The sequence below is a fragment of the Gouania willdenowi genome, chromosome 4 (genome assembly GCF_900634775.1).
Source record: "Gouania willdenowi chromosome 4, fGouWil2.1, whole genome shotgun sequence".
NCBI classification, from domain to species: domain Eukaryota; kingdom Metazoa; phylum Chordata; class Actinopteri; order Blenniiformes; family Gobiesocidae; genus Gouania; species Gouania willdenowi.
This window is the reverse complement of record NC_041047.1, coordinates 7,949,823-7,971,411: the sequence shown is the minus strand read 5'-3', so window position 1 is coordinate 7,971,411 and position 21,589 is coordinate 7,949,823. Positions and strand designations below refer to the sequence as shown.

General features: G+C 38.1%; 1 protein-coding gene across 1 annotated transcript in view; it reads right to left on the bottom strand.

The window, feature by feature from the left end:
- The window catches only part of syde2 (synapse defective 1, Rho GTPase, homolog 2 (C. elegans)), a 63,253-nt gene that overhangs the window by 15,697 nt on the left and 25,967 nt on the right, over positions 1-21,589 (bottom strand). The window contains exons 4-5 of the mRNA XM_028443831.1: positions 17,082-18,193; positions 10,767-10,893 (exon numbers count right to left, since the gene is read on the bottom strand). Coding sequence (XP_028299632.1) covers positions 10,767-10,893; positions 17,082-18,193 — 1,239 coding nt within the window. The remainder of the gene's footprint in view (positions 1-10,766; positions 10,894-17,081; positions 18,194-21,589) is intronic.

Below are 21,589 nucleotides of genomic sequence, written 5' to 3'. Positions count from 1 at the left end.
GAAAGTTTAACCTGATGGTGGCGCTGCAGGAAAGGTTATCTCATTACCACAACCAATAGGGTTCATACTCTACTGGTCTATACCATTTACCAACAACATTGGTAAGTTTGAGAAGATTTGGATAAAAACTATTCAACATTAATTCTAATTTAAAAGTTTGTCCTGATGGTGGCGCTAGAAAACAGGTCAAGGTTTTAGTATCAAGGGGTTATTTATGTATTCAACCAATAAACATAGAAAAACTTGTTCAACAATTTTCTGAAAATCATTTTCTGAAGGAAAATATCCCTGGGGTCAGATTGACCCCAAGGGTAAAATGTGTTAGTCATATTTGAGGATAATAGGAGGGTTAAAACCTGTATAGTAATTGTACATGAGTCAGTTAATCTCTCCAATTATCCTTGGGGTCAATTTGACCCCATTCAATGTTTACCATTCAACACTTTTTTTTTTAATTGTTTTGCTTTACATTTCATGACTCATTGAACATAAAATGATCATGATATTTTTTCAAGGGGTTATTAATGTATTCAACAAATAAACAAAGTGCCTGACACAAAAACTTGCTCAATGATTTTTGGAAAATCATTTCCTGGAGGCAAATATGCCTGGGGTCAGATTGACCCTAAGGGTAAAATGTGTTCGTAATATTTGAGGATAATAGGAGGGTTAAAACGTTGCTTTCTGGCGATTGTATTCTCTATCAAACTAAAGCAGAATATTGAAAACAGGCACAAGCAGAGATGTCGAGCATTCCTGAGGCGATTGAAGAAAAACAGCTCCCACCCCGACGTGCAGCACACTGCCTCGCTGTGAGCATTCCTCTCTCAGGTGTACCGACACAGTGACGGCTTTCAGTGCAGCCGCAGCAGCAGCTCACACCTTTAGCAGCGCGACAGGCAAACGTTAGCATTCAAAGCAGCATTGCAACCCAACAGGGCTTGTGTGTATCTGAAATCTGCTATGAAAAGAAATGTTTTTAGTTTCATTTTCCTGATCATGTAAATCAAGGGTGTCAAACTCATTCTAGTTCAGGGGCCAAATACTAAGCAGTTTATCTAAAGTGGGCCACAGATTATAGGCGGGAAAATGAGTAATTTAATCATAATTGTGCTCCAGTTTGCACTTCCAATTTTAAATAAATGCTAAAACATGCACGCTGCTGATAATATTAAAGCATTACGTGACAAATATCAGTCCCCTGCAGGATTTTCTCTTTCAATTTATTTGATTTTGTGACCCATGTTTATGTAATTTGGGGACATTTTGTGGAATAATTTTAAGAAAATTGCAGGATTTGGGAAAAATGTAGAGTGTAGAGTGTAAAAATGACTGCCATCATGTGATAAGGGTTATGATGGGGGGAAATGTGAGCCTTGCTAAATATGTGGCATCTCAATGCATTTGTGTATTAATTTGGAGATATCTAGCTTAGATATCTACAACTGAATTAGTTGGTAATTTACACAATAATTCATGGTTTCTCTGAGTTTTTTGCTTTCTGCTGCAGCCCAAATTGGATGCTCTAAAGGGCTGGATTTGGCCCCCGGGCCTTGAGTTTGACATGTGGTATGTAAATTAACAAAAAACAGTTTTTTTCAAAAAGAAAGAAAAAAAGTTGAAATTGCCACTTGAAACACTTTCTTAATGAAGCTTAACAGCTGTTAAGTCAACTGCATAAATGTATTGTGTTTTATTTTGTTTTTTAATGTGTGTATTATTTGTCTTCATTTCCATGTTTTTTATGTTGTATGTCTGTATTCTTGAAGGAGTCTGTTCATGCTAAACAATGAAAGATGTAATATTTACCTGACAGGTTTGTATATTAGTTGGCAATAAAGAGAAAAAGGGAAAAATAAATTAAAAAAAATAAAACCCGAAACGCTTTCACTTTCACGCATTGCATTGTGGGATGTGGAGTCTTGTAAACGTTACCATGATTTCCTGTTTTTTTCCTGCCGGACAAGGATGACAATGATTAACTTGACACCATTTTATGTTCTAGTTTCTAGTATTCACTGTGATTTCAGAATAACATTATTATAAAACTCTTCTATGCATCTGTTTTTCATCTTTTCTTTGAATATTTAAAACAAAAGTGTTTGATATGTTTGTAAAATAGAAACCCATGCATGCAGACACACTGTCTTTTCACTAAACAACTTATAATTATTGTTACACACTTTCGGGCTCTTTCCATCTTCAGCATTTAAAAAACAAAACAACATTCCTCAGTGAGTGTGAACGTGTTTGGCTGAAGGTGCAACCATTCAGGTAAATCATTGACCAGCTGTGAGTCAACGCTCGTGTTTACTTTCCTGTCTTAACCTCTGTTGGTGCTTGATTTACGCACACACATACACACAGACTCATGACCACACAGTAAGACACACACACACACGCACACACACACACACACACGCACGCACGCACGCACGCACGCACGCACACACACACACACACACACACACACACACACACACACACGCACACACACACACACACTCAGGCTGCTGGGGTGAACAGGTGTGGCTTCCCTGCAGGTGATTCACTTCTTTTTTTCTTCTTCCAACAAACACACTGGCAGTGTTTGAAATGTCATAATAAAACGTACTACTCACACTACGTCTGACGTCAAAATGAGTATGTAGTGCTAGATAGAAAGTTTAGTACCTGAGAAATACCAGGATCTATACTACTGTATATGGGAAGAATTGAAAGTGTGCACAGTGGGCACACTAGTCATACTCAACCGCCCCATGATGCATTGGGAGCACAATGTAAAATGTTCCTGGGACAGGCTTCAAGCTAAAAATCAAAAATCCCCTTTTCAAAATAAAAGCATCTCCCCTTGTCTTCCAGTAGTTCTTTAACACTTTTGTAAACAGGGCTCTTGTTTTGAAGTTAACCAGAATTTTTGTCAGCAGCACAATGGAGGTTCTCTGAAAATCTCCAAAATGTCGGCATGAAATGTGTTTCTATTCTACTTTGTCACTTTTTCACTTAAAATGTTTTCAGAACTTTCAAAGGTGGAGAATCAACAGAGATATTTAGCCTCAGTGTGTTTTGTCGCTGTAGGGTTGAAATGCATCTTGGGAAACTTGGAAGTATACATCAGTGAGAACGTCATTATCGATCATATTCCTAACCATACTTACAGTATATACTAGACAGTATATACTAGAGTGGTTCACAAAATACATTTTCACCAAATTTTGCCAGATTGCTTTTTGCCTTGTTCCAAATGACTTTGTTAGCATCAGCACCCAAAAAAAAAGAATCGATTTAATCAATTTATCAAATTTGTAGATGAAAACGATTTTTATTTTGCAAATTCAAGTTTTTGGGAAAAAAATGTAAAAAATAATAAGAAAAAAATAAATAAATAATTCCCACCAGTTTTTTCAGACTTTTTCGCGTTCCGTCCTTGTGGGTTACCGTAGCGCGATGTGAGCCAGCTCCCTATTTGTTTACCCTTTGAGCACCTATATGTGTGCCACATTTTTTATTTACACTATGCTGAGATGCTCAGGGAAGAGTTTATTATTTTTTTAATTGTTCTATGTTATAAAATATGTAGTTATCTGATTTCTTAATCAGAAAATTAAGCTACTGCGAAGTTGCTGTTTTGCTTAAACCTGGGTTAAAGCTTGAAATTGTTAAATGACAGAGCCTCATTTATTTGTTCTATGCATTTTAACTCTTGAGGACAATCACAGCAATAAAGTTGCACTTTTGACAATATATCTGATGTCTGCAGTCATTTTTAAGTGCATTGAAAAAATTAAATTGAAATTCTAATCAAAAGCCGAATTTTTCTTTAGGCACAATCGCCCAATCCTTCTTATACATTATATTATATAAACCACCCTAGTATATACTCAGTGAGTTTGTAGTGTATATACCACTGAGCTGCTCCTCTATCACAAACAGCTTCAGGAACCTCCAGGCTACCGACTAAGTTATTTCCAGGCTTGCTGCATCGATGTTTGGTCGTTTTTCAATGCGCCACCAAAGGTTAGGAGGCAACAATGCAGCGAGGCACGGCTCTACCTTTGACCTCTTGTTCAAACAAAGTGGAAGGTCGGTCCTCCTGTCAGTGCCTTTGCTTAGAGAACAAACGAGGGTTTGTTCTCCCTCCAGGCCACCTCCCTGCTGTCCAGCACGCCCCCACAGCACCGGGGGGGCCGGACCAGATCTGTGTGCGTTTATATGTGTGTGTCTCTGCCTTTCCCAGAGTCACGCTCAAACCTTTACACAGTGGTTGCCTCAATTTTTCCACTGCCATTAAAACCAAGCAAGCTCCATCCCAGTGGAAACATTGGGGCTCTCAATCAACACGCACAACTACTGGAGATGCTTCTGTGGCCACGTTTACATGAGAGCTTTAAGTCCCATTTAAGTCAGAATAAAAAATAAATCCGCTTTAAACTGACCTTGTAAACACCTGATTCCAAATGAAAATGGCCATTCTGAATTAAACTTAAAATATGAATTAAGAGGCTGGTTTATTGTATATGTTTAATTCCGGTTTAAATTCATTCTGGCCATTCTGCGTATGCTCGTCATTCTGCGCATGCGATGACGCGCTGACAGTTTCCACCTTGCAGTTAGGTAGTAGACAATGAAGCTGAGAAGAAGAGCTCTCCTAAGGGAACTTTACTCTCCCTTAAACAGTGCACAGCTGACACTCTGGTGGCGGAAGTTAGCGATTAAATCACGGACTGATTTTTACTGGCAAAATGGGGTTGTGTGACATCTTTAATCACGTGATTTCAAGATGGCGGAATACAGGTTATGAAACGGTAAAGTAGTCCCATTTTTGAAAGTTAATAAATCAAATATGGTGCAAAAATGTGTTTTGTTAAGCATAGATCTTCTAAAAAGGACATTTAAAAAAATATTTGGCCACATTTGTAAAAACACTGGAGGATCCCTTTAAAGTTACAAGGTCGATTAAAAACATTCACAAAATTACTCAAAATAACATACAAATTTACAAAAAGCTGCACAAAAGGAAGACAAAAAATACACAAATTTACTCCAAAACTCAAATGACAGTTAAAAAGTAACAAAACAAGAACACAAATGACTCCAAAAATGCACAAAAAGACTCACCAACAACAAACAAAACACAGAATGACAAAAAAAATGTACAAAGCGACAACAGAAATACATAAAATAGAATGTTTCTGTATGTTTCAAAACTATAATCAAAATAAAAGTGAAAACAATTCTCATGTGGTCTTCCATGTTGTAGCCGAAAATAATAGTATTTTCCTGATAAACGTGAATATGTCACGTTTGCCCCCTGTCCAATCAGAACCCTTCCCAGCCCCCAGACATGAAGCGGAATTGAATAAAGACGAATAAACCTGTTTTCCATGTAAACCACAATTTGGAATCACTATTTCCGTGTAAACACAAAACAGAACAATTTAATTCCGAACTATTTAATTCCAAATAATTAATTCCGAATTAAAAAACATCACGTAATGTGGCCTGTGACCTGTTTTCCATTCCTGAAGAAAGACTCTGACACCCACACAGGCCTGTCACTCGTGGAGAGCGCTGGTCTGATTCTGTGGGCCTGCTCCCAGTTCAACCAGTCCCCCCAGTGCATGAGCCAAATACCATCTGTGTTTGTTCGCCAACAAAGGGGGCATTTGTCAGTGACTTTCCATCTCTTCACACTAGTGCTGCTGAACTAAAGTAGGCTGCGTAATAGAATTAGGTTAAAAAGAAACACTTGAAAGCCCCAAAGCAGAGATTAATCGAGAAGGACGCGTTGGAAAAGCTCCAGTGATTGTTGATCATTAAAAAATAAAAGAAGAATTTGAATATAAGAAAAGGAAAAGCTTGATTTTACAAGTTGTAGTTTTGTCTGAGTTGTCGATTGGTGTCCAGGAAGTTGTAGAACTTTCAAATTAAAAGCTTTTTGAATCAAACCCTTCCACAGCAATGTAACAGTCCTTCCATGACCAGAGATCGGGCCAAGGACCAGTGTTTAGGGACCTGTTTGAAGGACATTGCTGAATGTAAATCACACAAACCAATTAAACTTTTGAAATCATGGAACTGCGATACAATTTAAAAAAAAATACACAGGAATTAAGTTTCAGGATTCCAACACTTGAAAGTTCAAAATGCCATACTTTCTCCAGGCCCTAATTTCCAGACTCTAATTTATATATGTTTTTTTTCTTCAAACGTGACATTTGAGTAAATAGATTTGTATCATATAAATAAATTATGAAGTAGTTTGTTGTCATTATTCTGATTTCTGGGATGCGTAGCCTTTTAATTAGCATTTTAGCTATGCTAGCAAGCCCTTTAAAAAAAATAGATTGTTCCAATTGTGATTACGGACTTAAAAACATGAATATTTCTACAAACATTAGTTTCCTTTTTCCATACCTGCGTACTGGGAACCCTGAGGTTTTCTCAATGTCCTTTGTTTGATAATAATCATATTTAAAAGTATGTAATTCCTACATCCCATCATCATAAACACCAGCGTCCCCACTACCAGAGGTGTAAAGAACACTGATATATCCTACTCAAGTAGAAGTACAGTTACTTGATTGAAATTGTACTCGAGTACAAGTAAAAAGTAGCTCAATTAAATAGTACTCAAAGTAAAAGTTACTAGTTACTTTCTTATTTTGGGTAATAAATCTTGCCACGGTTCCCTTGCATACAGTAAACACCTCATGTATAAACTTAAAAAGGAAGAGACCAACAATTGGAACTAAAATTATTTTTCACAAAGGCATTTGTATAAAATAAAAGGTTTGTCAAAATGTACAATTCTTTTTAGAATAAAATAACACCAATGAATTCAATTCAAAATAAAAATTAAACTTCTCAAGCTCTAAATATAACTACATTCATGAGCTCTAAAACTGAGAAAATAACCAGCATTCAATGCTGTTTTGGTGCGGTGCATTACCTCTAATCTGATTGGTCGGCTATGATGTGATGCATTTCATTGTTGTCTGGTCATTTCATTATTTTGTAGTTTCACATAGTCCGTTGATCATTATAAAACAAAAATAAAATAAAATGGTAACACTTTATAATAGGGAACACCTATTAACTATGAATTAGTTGCTTATTAGCATAAAAATTAATAACATATTGACTCTTAACTAGTCATTATTAAAGTACTTATCAATGCCTTGTTCTGCATGGCCTTATTATACAACCAGTAAGCCATTAAATAAGAGTTTTCCCTCAATAACCTCAGAATTAATACTTATTAGTTGTAAGTAAAGACGTTTTTGTATAAGAATTATGATCTCAAAATGCTAGGGTTAGAGTTAGAGTTAACCCTAACCCTAACCCTGTTTGGACTGCCTTTAAGTGTATAATAAGGCCTTAATAAGAATAAGGCATTAATAAAGAACTCAATAATGACTAATTAAGAGCCAATATGTTACTAATGCTAATAAGCATCTAAATAATGGTCAATAGGTTTTCTCTAAACTAAAGTGTCACCAAAATAATAATTTACTCAATAACAGTTGGGTGTAGAAATGTAATTCATCATTTTACTTCTTTTAAAACGTACTTAAGTACAAGTAAAATGACTGATTTAGACCCATAAGTACATAAGTAGCCATAAAAGCAACTTAATTACAGTAACATAAGTACTTGTAATCCATGACTTTCACCTTTGCCCACTATCAGTTCCTACTTTTCCTTCTGATGCCAAATCTAAAACCAACAGCTTCTTTAAGGATGACGTTTCATTGTTGTGTTTTCATCCACCGTGCTGCTCATGCTGGTAAAACAGTGAAGACGTGTGGATTGGAACAACGAAGGCCCGCGCACTGAGCGTGTTTCGCAAGCTTTGGATTGAACTCTGACCCCCGGGATAATCCCTTTCACTGCCTCCGCTTCTAAATTAGCCGTGTGACACGCCACTCCTCTCGGCTCGTCCGCTGCCTGTTCATTTTTTTTAGCCCCTAATCTAACCTCGCACCACTCAGGCTGCAGGTTTACTTTGAACCATGTGATTTCATTTGGTCCAAACCAAGAGAACATATCAAATATTTGCCTGGCCATGTAGCAGGAGCGGTACATCTTAGAGCAGGGGTGTCAAAACTCATTTTAGTACAGGGGCCAAATACGGAGTAGTTTGATCTCAAGAGGGCCACACATTTTATGCGGGAAAACAAGCACTATTCTGCCCTAGTTTACACTTGTACGTGTACATACAATACAAAATATTTAGGAAACCAAGCATATCCAAGCATTAAGTGACATATATCAGTCCCAACAGGGTCTTCACTTTAAATCTCCTATTTATTAGTGATATATTATGTAATAATTTGAGAAAAATTAAAAGATTTTGAAAGAAGAATTTTAACAGTTTAACATTAAAAATGACAGCAATCATGCAATATAAGCAGCGGGAAAATTGTGAGTCCCTGCAATTATTGTTGAGTTTCATTTACATAAGGATTCATGTTTTCGCTGTCATTTTTACTTTCTCCTGCGGGCCAAATTGGATGATCCAAGGAGCTGGATTTGGCCCCCTGGCCTTGACTTGGACACGTGAGGCCGTATCAGCAACTCAAGACTAAAGTTAATTTAAAAAAACCTTAACAAAAGCCTAGAAAGGTTCTTTTGAGAATGGAATTCAACAAAAACTGACACTTTTTTCTTTAAAACCTGTATAGTAATTGTACATAAGACAGTTAAATCCTCAAATTATCCTTGGGTCAATTTGACCCCATTCAACGTTTATCATTCAAAAAATAATGTTAGATATATATATATATATATATATATATATATATATATATATATATACTTTTTAATGTTTTTCTTCACATTTTATGACTTTTTCTAGTTTGATGGGTACAATTGGAGGCAAACATCCCTGGGGTCAGATTGACCCTAAGGGTATAATATGTTAAAGTTCAAGGTTTGATTAAAAACATTCAGCTTTAACACATTTTCTTTGGTGACACACAGTGTTCATACTGTTGTGTCCTGTGCGGTAACAGCAGCTCCCCTGGGAGAGCAAATTCAGGCCGCGCGGCAAAACCAACAACCCTCGTCGGTGCCGTCCCTTTTTTTTTTTTTTTTTGGAGACGCTTGATTGTTAACTGTGTTCTTTGCCACTGCCTCGCAAACGCATGCGGATCAAAGCGCGATAGCACGACGCCTACATGGGGCCTCTTTCCAAAACCAACAGCAGCATTAAGAACAGTGAAACATCCCCCTCCCCCACCCCATAGCTACAGCACAGCTAGTCTCTCTATCTATTATAATCAACAACAGAAGTTCAAACATCCTGTGAAAGGGCAAATTATAACACATACTGTATATGAGATATACAAAATAAATGTATGCATATGTACACACACACACACACACACACTAAAAAAACTATGAAATAAAGAAGTTACCCAAAAAGTGGTGAGATTATCAGCTCTAATGTACAGTATCCTTTGCTTCCATTTTTTTTTTATATAAGTGTTAACCTGGTAAGAGCCAGAATGATGTGTAGCCCCTCCCTCTAACTCCAGTTCTCCACATCGATCTGGGTCTGTGTTTGGCGAATCCTTTCAGAACCAGGGAGGGACATAAACAGAATGCTCGAAGCGCCTGTCCACCATGATTTGTTTTAGCCAATCACATGGTAACAAATAATGATGTCGTCATCGGCATGCGCCGCAGAGACGCTGCTAACAACAACAAGGATTGTAGTGCTGCGGTCAGTATGTCGTTGAGTGACTTTTGCTGTTTTTGCAACACTTGTATATGAGTTAAGGACACGTTAACCACCCTCCCGCAAAGACATATTTCTATTTTGATTCGGAGCTATGCTAACAGCGGTAGCCCAGCTAGTTCCTCTCCCCCGCTGGCGCTCCTGCCTTTGTCACACCCAGATATCCCGCCCCTAAACCACAACACTGCCTCATGATTGGTTCTAACCGTTTCCGATTGAATCCGAACCGAAACGGTTTGGATTCAACAGCTAAAGGCAGGAACAGCACAAGAAGGATTCTGGTGTTTATGAACACCAGGAGAATCCATCTCGCAGGAAAGGTTAATAAAAGGTCACCAGATGGTATGACATTTCTGGGCACTGCCTTCATCTTTAGCTTTTTGCTTTTTAAGTTTATACATGAGATGTTTATTGTATGCAAGGGAGCTGTGGCAAGATTTATTACCAAAAATAACTTTTACTTTGAGTACTATTTAATTAAGCTATTTTTTTTACTTGTACTTGAGTATTTTATGTATGACTTACCTGTACTTGCACTTTTTAATACAATTTCAAAAAAGTAACAGTAGTTCTGCTTGAGTAGGATTCATCAGTCTACAATATTTTTAGGGGCTTGGATTTTTCCTTTGTTTAAGTCACATGAATGCAGTCATTTTTAATTGCAAATTGGTGCAAATTGATTTCAATTTCTCACAAACAATTCCTCTAAATTACACAAAAATTGGTAACAAAGTCAAGATTTTTTTAAGTGAATTGAACTGGTATTAAAAACTATGGCACAATGATGTTAAATGTGTATTAAAAATAATATTTTTTTCCCCACCTGAAATCTGCGGCCCAGTTGAGATCAAATTGGTCCGTATTTGGCCCCTGAACTAAAAGGAGTATGACAACCATGTATTAAAGCAATCCAGATTAAAAATTACCTCCTAACTTAAATCTAACAGTTGTGTGTGTGTGCGTGCGTACGTGCGTGTGTGCACGTTGTCCTCGTTCTCATATTCACTGTTTGAGTTTTTACCTGTGATGACGTTGATGTCAGGATACGTGTTTTCGCACAGTTCAGCGGCGTAGCTGTCGCGCTCGAAGGCCTCGCGAAGCTCCTTCTTCACTGCCGCGGAACCGCACAAACGGTAGAGACCCACCACCTGGAAAAACATACGTAGACACACACACACAGACGTGCATGTAGGTCAAGTGAACACGTACGGCTCAGGAGCCCAACAGATGACAAGCAGGGACAGTTTTAGAGCCCAATCAATCACATTTAAAGGGCACCTATGGTGAGATCTAACTGCAGGTTCAATCAAAGGATCGTAAACAATACTAGAGGTTTAGACAAGTCGCTGAACAGCTAGGAGGAGAAAAAACGTGCTCGTAAGTGAGACAATGTGGCCACCATTTTTCTCACTCCCGGCCCAACTGTGTTGTAAGCCCTACAAATGAACTGGCAACCCATTCCAGGGCTGAACTCAGCCTTCCAACCTCCAGTAATCTCACTTAAACCTGACTGCGAATAGAAGATAGACCAAAAAATTGTAGGATACTCATATTTTCAGTCAACTAGCACACATTACTTAGAATGTATCTGTAGCTAGAAGTGTGCATTGCCATAAATCTAATGATGCTATACCAGTGGTTCCCAATCTTTTTTGTCCAGTGTACCCTCTTTGCATTTTTGTCAAATCATGTGTACCCCCTCTTCATAATATCATAAGCACAGTCTCCATAATTTAATATGCTTTTTTATATGAGGAACAGCAGGTTCTCATAAACCCCTAAATGTGTCTCAAACATTGGTTTTCTCAGGCTTAATCTACAAATTCAAAACAATGTGTGCAAAGTGTAAATTGTTTAAAACAATATATCATGCAACTTATATGTGATTACTTCAATCGTAAATAAATAGGGTCTCCTTTGTAAAAATGTAGCTAATTATTGTCTCCTATTGCCGGAAGTGTGATAAACTGGCCTCTACAGCGTAAAATAATCCTGTTAAATTAAATTACAAGAAAATATAGTAATTTATTGAGCAATTATACTGGTAGTTTGTAGTGAATTTGCTAAAAAAAAAAAAAAAAAAAAAGAAAAAGGCCTAACACGGAACATTTCCCAATAGTTTTTAATCATTTGTTAAATCTATCCGAGTACCCTCTGCAATGTTCTCATGTACCCCTAGGGGTGCACGCACCCCAGTTTGGGAACCACTGTGCTATACAATGTGCATGTCACGATACGATATATTCCAATACACAATACTATTCACATTGAGTTGCATAGTCATAACAATTATACATTTTACAAGTACAAAGTGGTATGAAATATTATTGATTTCATTCTTTTTTAATTTTGCAAGAACAAGTAAATGGTGAATAAGTGTATTTCAAATACCTGTATCAAAATCATTTTTTTTAAGTAGCCAATTACATCTATAAAAGTGTCCAGTATGTTTGATGGAAATAAAGTGCAATCAACTTGCATTGATTCAAAAAATGCTTATGGATCGATACGATAATTGCGCGGTGAAATATAACAATATATCGCCAAATCAAATTTTTCTTACACCCTTAGTAGCTAGAGATTGAAAGTGCACAACCTGGCAACACCATGAATGCGCTACTCAACCACTGGAATAAATCAATGATTTAATTTAGTTTAGTTTTGTGTGGAATCCTTCACACGTTGCAGCCCCTCAAGCCATTTACTGAAGTCCTGGAGATGACCGTAGCATCAGTGGGGGCTTGTCCAGGATCACTCTTATGAATATGAGGGTGACATTTGAACCAAAGGGATGTGATGACAGTACTTGGCACCGTAATCTGCTACTTTTTATGATTGATAAAATAATAATGTAACTGTGAATAATCCAAGTATAAACACCTTTGGAATGTGTGCGGTCAGTGAACGGAGCCAGGCATAACAAGCCGCTCACTGAGTGTACGCTCACATTGAGAGCAGCAGTAAAAAGGAAAAACGTGCTGAGCTCAGCGATAGAGCATACGCGCTCATCAGAATCAGCATGGAAGGACCAGAACTGATTAACTATGATGCCAGGCCAGATGTTCAGCTGTGGTTCTTCCAGAGCAGGGGTCTGCAACCTGCAGTTCTGGGGCCTAATGTGGCCCTTTGACTCTTTTGCAATGGCTCCCTATAACTTTAAAAAAACTATTGAAATAAATAGTTATTTTTTTACAGAGGCTATTAATGTCCACCTTCCTACTTCATCTCCTGCAACATCTATAGACCATCAACTTTCCTGCACCTGTGGCTAACCTTAAGTTTTAAATACCTGGTAAGATAATTAAACCAACAAAAACACTATTCTGGAATAAAGTAAAGATTTTAATTGTGTGGGGACGGATTCATTCAACCACCAATGGGCAGGTTAAATATGCACGATTTATGTGTGGCAAGGAATGAGCATATGTTGATCACATGATCAGGATACTTTTGAAGTCAACTGTTCATCAGCAGTGCCACCACTGGAAAAGTTAGAGTAGAGCCCTGTAATAGCTTTGAATCTTTTGTAAAACCTTGGGCTCACGTCCCAACGGGGGCTGTAACAGATTATTCTTTTGTTCTACCAGTACTTAATAACACAGCGTAAAAAATAAATAAATAACACAGCGTACTCTCAGTGAGACGAGTGTGATGTTTGTTTACCAACGCATTCAAAAAAGTGACTTCAAATGGATTTTGTTCCCCTAACATAGAACAAAGGAACTGGTTTCCAGAGCTCTGATGAAACTGTCACATCTTTTTTGAGTGAACGGATAAACACTGAGCTCCCCTGAAAACCAGATGACAGCTCAGCATTAAAAATGAATGCAGTCGGAGATAAAGCCTTTGTGTTTTTGTGTCCTAAGCCTCGTCGGTGTGACCTGAAGGAACTGGAGACTTCTGATGGCTGAAATTCGGCACCACTCGCCCTCCTTGTTATGTCGGGATTAGGTCTGGCAACAGACATGCCATAATTTCTCCTACATGTGTCTGTCTGGTATGTGGCATAGCAGACCAACTGGTGTGGTTGCCCCGGTAACATGTTAAGTCAGTGGGCTGTGAATGGTGCGTCAGGTCCGGCTTCACCAACACACAGTCCTACACGCGCACATTTGTACACACACACTACAGCTTAGCGACACTATAATGTATCCACTCCATGAGCTCTCCTCATCGACACGAGCAGCGTTTTCTAAACCTCACACGAGGGGCAGAGAGAAGGACAGATTAGGGAGGGATTTGGCTTTGTGTGCTGGTAAACAGAAGTCACAGTGCATAATGAACAACAAGTTCATTGAGAATTAAAAAAAAAATCTTTCTTTGAGGTAAAGCTGAGAGCAGGTTGTTAGCAGGAGGGCTCAGCGCTAGTCTGAACTGATCAAACATGGACAACATCCATACAAAGAGTCTCTAGAAATTAGAAGAAGAAAAAAAAAAAAAAATATATATATATATATATATATATATATATATATATGTAAATATATTATATATATATATTTTTTTTTTCACCCATATTTTGTATGTTACTTGTGAAAAACTAATAAACAATAAATGATTATAAGACAGAGCCAAGCTATAATAGCCGCATGAATATTTTTGGTCCCAAACTTTGGTGAAATAACCCAAAGTTGGGGTCCAAAATAAAAATGAAGAAGTTGCATACAGATACATTGTTTTATATCCTAATTAAAAGTCATCTTTATACTATAAATTAAAACAGAGATCAGATGTTTTCTTCCATTCCCACATGCAATTATAGGCCAATAAAAATCGTTATATAAAAAGTGTTTTTTTTTTTTTCGGATTTCAAGAGACTGTCACCCAAGAACCAATGTGTATACTGTATGTGACTAATCATTAGTGATGTAAACAGTCTATGTACATAGCTCAAAGCTGATCTAATTACAGGGAGATGAGACATATGTAAAGTCATTTACTGAAGGCCCAAACATGTTCCAGTCCCAAACCCTGACAAACTTTTTCCAATTTTGAGGGTCTGGCATGTCCGCCAGATAAGATGTATAGCAGATATTTGATATATATTCTGAGAGAGTAGGTGGAATTGTATTGCTAAACTAAATTTCAGTTTCCTATGTGATGTAGTTGCTGAGATATTGGAAACTTTAAAATGGGAAAAAAAAAAACAAGGACGCACGAAAATCGACACATACCCCCCCCTGAATTGGCCATATCTCAAAAGTGATTCACATCCGATCAAACTAAAAATGTACAGTGTGCCTATTGAATAATAACAGAACAATTGGTGAAAAATTCTGAATTTTTTGAGACGGTAGTGCGTGGGATGTCCTGAAAGTGTGTTGAAATGACATAGAATGACCGACACGTAACTAGTTAGTATAAGTCTACGCATAGTGCTGGTCATTTGTTTATTTTTTTGATTTTTGTCATAGTATTTGCCATTTTTCCCCCACCAGACTAATAAAAAACTCAGACAAAGTTCAAACTATTATATCACACTGAAATGCACAACATTTGAATCAAAAGATAAAAACTTAGATAAATACTCCTACAGACTGAAAATACATAACTATCTTTTTATTCATCAAATGAGTTGCTCACTTTAAGTTAAGAGCAAGTTAACTTAAAGGGACAGGACATGACATTTAATAAGCAAATTATAGGTAATCAAGGTGTGAAGACGCACCGATACCTGTTCATTTATGTCGATATTAATAAATAGAGTTATCTGTAAAATCAAATATTGTTTTGAATTCAAATGACTGAAACAACAATAAAAAAATAACTGATTAATAAACCTGAAATAAATATTAGCTCGACTGACCTCATGATATACAAATTAGAGTATTTTCTACAAAAAAAAGTGTGTGATGGCAGATCTAATTGAACACTATCAGGATCTTTTAGAATTGCTACATATCCGATAGTTAATGAGTCAATGGACTGAAGCATGTTGGTCAAATGTGACAGTGAGTAACAAGCTATTATTTAGTTTTTCTACTTCCTGCTTCCTCAACTGCTGCTTTGATGCTTTTATGGTGTTATTTACAGTATTTAAACAAGCTAAGTTCTTTGTTGAGGTTTCTAGCTGTAGCTCGACACATAAAAGCTTCAAATCCATCCACCATTCCAGTGTGAGTAACATGTCCAAACATCTAGTGTACATACATCTTCTTCTAAAGCCACGTATGGCCCACATGCAGGAGGAAAGTGTGATAGCTGCTTCTGCGTTTTTTGCATCGTCTCTGTGTAATGAACTGTGCTCACAGTCACAGACATAACTCAAAGTCTCAGACATCATCTGCAGTCTTTTAGAAAAAAAAAAACCCCCACAATAAACAAAAGCACTGAAAGTAGAACAGAGAAGCCCTAAGGACATGTATGTCTAAGGGTCGTCCATCAAACATCAACACAGTGATTTGTAAAGTGGCTGTGAATGAATATGACCCAAAATGAAACATTCCAATGGGTTCCAACCTCGTCCTGAACCCCCGTGTGTAGCAGAGCCTACACTTGATCACAGATAAAACATAAAAAAGCATCTTTGAAATGAAACAAATCCGCAAATCAGTAAAGATTAGAATACGCACCCAGACAGAGATCAAAATCACATCGACCAAACTAGGGGCTGCATATGAAAAACTAAGATTATTATTATTATCATCACATAAAACACTATTCATAAGAAGGAATGCACTAAAGCTGACCATCTAAGTTAGTCAAAATGAGTCCAGAATGACAGTAATATCATAATGTGTGTTTCCATAGCGCAGTCCCATCAAAACTATAGTAATCTAGTTTCTAATAAAGCATCTAAATAGAAACATTCATTAAACTAATTAATTATTACAATTATAACAAGCCATTGTATTTTTTGTAGTTTCATAACCTTAATGGGCAAAATGTTGTGAGTACGGTAATGTGAATAAAGTGATCTCGTCTTGACTTTGCATCCCCTTAAAATACTAAAAACGGTTACACTATTAAAAAATATATAAATATCTAGTCCCAGCAGAAGAATGTTGCATAGATAGACAGTTCAAGATAATGAAAATCTATACACATGCTTTATATCACACATGGGCAACTGGGAAGCCCCAACATAAATGCACAAAATGACTCAAAAAGCATATAATATTAAAGAAAAAACAAAAGGACAGTAAAATTACAGAAAAATAAACAAAAAATACAAAATGACAAACAGTGTTTGGAATAACGCTGTTTAAAATAATGGCGTTATGTAACGGCGTTTTTTTTTTTTCAGTAACGGTAATCTAACTAAATACTTTTACGCCGTTACAACGCCGTTATCGATACTGCAGAAACAATCTGAATTTCTTCAGCACAGACTCACCTGACAGCCTCTCCTTTCGATCTCATTGATGCACTTGTGGATGAGCAGCGGCACCATCAGCCCCGCGTTCTCCCGCTCCACCACCCGCCACGCCTCCACGCCAAACAGCTGGAGCTCTCGGTCTCCATGTGGCCGACCATCAAGCGAGTTTTGCCACTGCTCCATCAGGCTGAGCTTGACGTAGATCAGTCCCCGCGGCTCCAGTTTTACCGCCAGTTGGTGAGAGCGGGTGACCCTGAACAAAGCTGGCAGTACCACAGTCCCGTGACAACAGACGCGATTCCGCCGCGGCGTCGGCTCCCAGCTGAACACCACCAACTTTAGATGCTGGGCATTCTCCAACTCAATGTTGAAGGTGTGGTCCATATCCAGGAAAGATGTTCGACAAGTGAGCAGCGCGGTTCGAGCTTTGTTAACCGAGTCCACCTGGATGGCGCAGTAGACATCTCTGGAGTCGATGCGTGGGGGTTTTAAATCCTCAGCACCGTAAAAGTGCAGACTCATTAGTCCAGAGATGTATGAGCTGCATTTGGGCTGCTCTGTGAAGCTGTAGTGACGGAAAGCATCAATGTCCAGCTCTGTACCGTTGACCCTTGAGTTCCCAGATCCTCCATCGGCCTCTTTGCCTCTCCCTCCCTTCCCCTCAGCAGATCCATGTTTCCCAGACTTGGCCACCAGCTCCGGTGAGTCTCCATCACTGAGGTAGCCGCCTTTGCTGGCGGACTTTGAGCTGCCATTGTTTTTCTTCTTACTGAAGCTGTGCTGCATGGACACACTGCTATCCAGGTGATAGCGTGAGATAACGTTACGGCTTGCTTGCCCACCACCAGATGACGATAGTCGAGGAACAGCGTCCGACACGGTACTGTTGCTTCGCGGAGAATTGGCCCTCGGCTCCAACTGACCGCCACCATTGCTGCTGCTTTGTGTGCCCTTGACGCTCAGCTTTCTGCTGAGCTCGGGCAGCTTTTTAATTTGCATGGAGATCTTCCGGACAGTGCGTGGGGACTTGATCTTGTCTGGAAAGGACCAGTTAATGGAACTACTCTTCTTAGTGGGGTTTGGACTGGAGGGAGGTGAGAAGTTGATGGCGTTGGGCAGGTCAAGATTATCTACAATGGGAATGAGAAAATATAAAATAAATGTGTGTTTTGACATGTTTTGGTGAGCTTAAGCTTTATTCTTGCTATGGGTTTTGGCAGGAAAGCCTCATTTGGAGTACATAGGGCACCAAATGGGCACAACCACTCAAACATTCTTCAAATCTGTCTGATCAAAGCTATCACATGATAATCCACCTATTCATATAATTACAAATAACTACTAAACTACCTAGTGAAGACAGACAGGAAAAGGATCATTAAAACCAAAGGCAAAGTGTGCAACAGACATAATTATCGCTCACAAAGTGTTACACCTCCACAGCACATCATCAACTTAATAGGTCTACATGCAAGGCTATAATCCACTGGCATAGATACGTAGAGCAGGCTGCCCTTCCCATAAACACCTCATCAACAGACCATATATGTAAAGCTTTAAAAAAGACTTTCTGTGAATAAACCTGGTTAAGGCATTTCGTTTTCCATCATGTCAGGAAATTGTGGTAAAACCTTATGAGCTTCAGCTTCTGTAAATGAAAAAACACCTGGAGATTCCAACATTTCCAGCACAACGTTACCGAAAACCTAAAGATTAACCACGTAGAGGTGAGCCCGTAGGCATCCGAACTAGACATTTAAGTGCCCATGAAATTACAGGAGTTGTGGCTTGATGAAGGAGTGAGGATCTTTGTTTAGTCTACATGACTTAAACTGAAGTTTCTTTCATTAGTAACAACATCTCTAGAGATTTTAAAGGTTGCTAACACACAATTAGTTAATAATGGGGATGGTGAACAATTACACAATCACAATTGTACTTTTATTTGTTTTTTGGTGATTTTTTTCTCTATTCGTCTACTTTCTCCCATTCTCTAATTCTAGTAAGGTGTTGCTGGTTTATGGTTTCTGCTTTTATTGATGATTGCATCTTTCTTAATTTGTTATTCACATTAGCTCAAAGTGGTTCACAGTGTTGTACTCTTGACCAAAACTTTAACAGGTAACAGCAAATTCAACACTGATCTCTGTATAGAAACAGCATTTGTTGCTAATATCAAGAAGAAAATGCAGATAGGAGCAATGAACGCCAAAAATTACTAAACTGTTACATCCGTAAATTTGTCAGGATAGGTTTTTGGTCTTCAACGTGCCACAGTTTCATCCTTATATATACTGTATATATATAATATCTTTAATCTTCATCTCATGTATTCATTAGTAACAATAAAATCCATCAAATACATGGTTTATGAAGCATTTTCTATTCTTAAAAACTAAAAAACAAGAGTTTTTAGTTTGGATCCATATGAAAACACACCAAATAAAGTATAAGCACAGCGAAGCAATTGATTCAATTTTGTCAAACTGCAAATTAATCAGACATTTTCATTGGCCAAGTACTTAGACGAATGAAACGCTAAAACAAAGAACGGTTTATGTATATGCCAAAAATGCAGAGAGACAGAGGGAGAAAGGGGATAAAAAACAGTGAAGTTGACCCTGCCAACTTTACCAGCTCTATTTCCAGAGAGGACCTGCTGTGCTATTCTGGGGACGAAGGCCTACGAGTGAAAAGAGGGAGGCAGAGGAGGTGCGACAGGATGGAGAGAAGGGTAAGATGGGGGCAGGAGCAGGGCAGGGTGTAGCCGTGTGAGGGACAAAAGCACCCCTTGTCCAGCCGCTCAGAGGTCTGGATGTTGGGCTGGGAATCTGGCAAATCTATGAACATACAAACGAACGCGGCTGTTCTCTTACATTCCACATCAAACCATGTTTAGCCTCGTTTTAAACCTGGCTCAGTAGCCTTCACTGTACCGGCTTTCTGCCAGCAGTAGACACGGAGGCGCTACGAGAAGGGGAAACATGGGTGGAGGACTCTGAGGTGCTAAATGACCAAACACCATCTATGAAAACCTACAGAAACAACTCTGAAACATGCTTTTTAGGGTTGAACTTTACCATGACCCCAACATCTTTTAAATGTTTCGTTATACCATATAGTTTGTTTGTTTGTCTGTTTGAGATTATTTGAAACAATGAAATGTGATTTCAAGTAGCTCAGAGTGTTTTGTTGGGGAACGATGAGAGCCAAGTCACAGGAAGAGACATTGTCATGGTTCTGTCAGCATTATCTTAATGTCAACTTAATTCCAAATGCCATAGTTACCCTCAGAATAGCAATATTGACACCAAACTGGTAAGAAAGCTTAGATTCTATCATTTCCACTTGATTGCTTGCTGTGAATCTATAGGGAAAATCGGGAACCACCAAGAAAAATTTATCAAGATTTCTGAATTTGCGCAAAATTTAGTTGAAGGTGTATCATCACTTAAACTAGTATAACTCTTCACATATTACTCATTGATCAATATGTTCTTGATTTTGAATTGAATAACTTTTCTTTTGTTGTATCATTACTCAAATTGTGTCAAACATTGTGTATTCAATGACTTCATATATTGAACATAAATCGAAAAGGTTGTTTCTTTAGGGTAGGTCAACTAAAAGTCATATTGTGCATTTCAAGATTTTTACTGTTACCAGTTGATTTCATAATCTAGAGATCCTTGGCTTTCCAGTGATGCCAATTTTATAGAGTTGTGATGGAGTTGCACGAGGGGGTTATCTGGCCTGTAGCCTAATAAAATGTTGTTTCTTACGGTCCGTGTCAGTGGACAGAAGTTATTGGTCCCGGAGAAATCCTAGCCATCTAAAAAAATGTTGATTTCTCACAATTGATCCTTCATGTCTGTGGTGGTGTGGGACAATAACTCACTGGCCAATAGGAGCAAGGCATATAAAGTCACATGACTGGTGTACTGGTGAATTGAAACGTTATGAATACATAGATAAATCAAGATAAAACGTGGAGGTCACGACAAATACTTAAAGACATTTGAATAAAGCAACCAGATTTGGTGTTGTGAATCGATTGGTGCCCCTCGTTTCTTGTGATCTACTTCCTTGTGTGTTGACGGCTGCGAGGTGCCAGGTATTAAAATATGAGAAATATGTTATTTTGCAGTAAAAGTCTGTAATTTCAAAATTTTCTAACATCTATTGTTTGCCTTGCTACAGCAACAGAGTCCATAGCCAGCCACCAGTTTATTTGGATACTACTTGGACTGCAACACCACAAAATAAAACTTAAGTGAGCAGCTTTTTACGAGCTGAAACAACCACAGGCTGCATAAAAACAGGATCAGTGCTGGAAAACTTCTGCTAGAAATCCTAAACCTCAAACTCAAAGCCCGGGGGCCAAATCCGGCCCTTTAGGCCATTCAATTCGGCCCACTGGAGGGAGTTAAAAAAAAAAAAAAAAACAGTAATTATTAGTGTGTAAATCTCCAAATAATTTGGTTGTAAATGTTCTAAATACACTTATTCAATGAAACTCCACAATA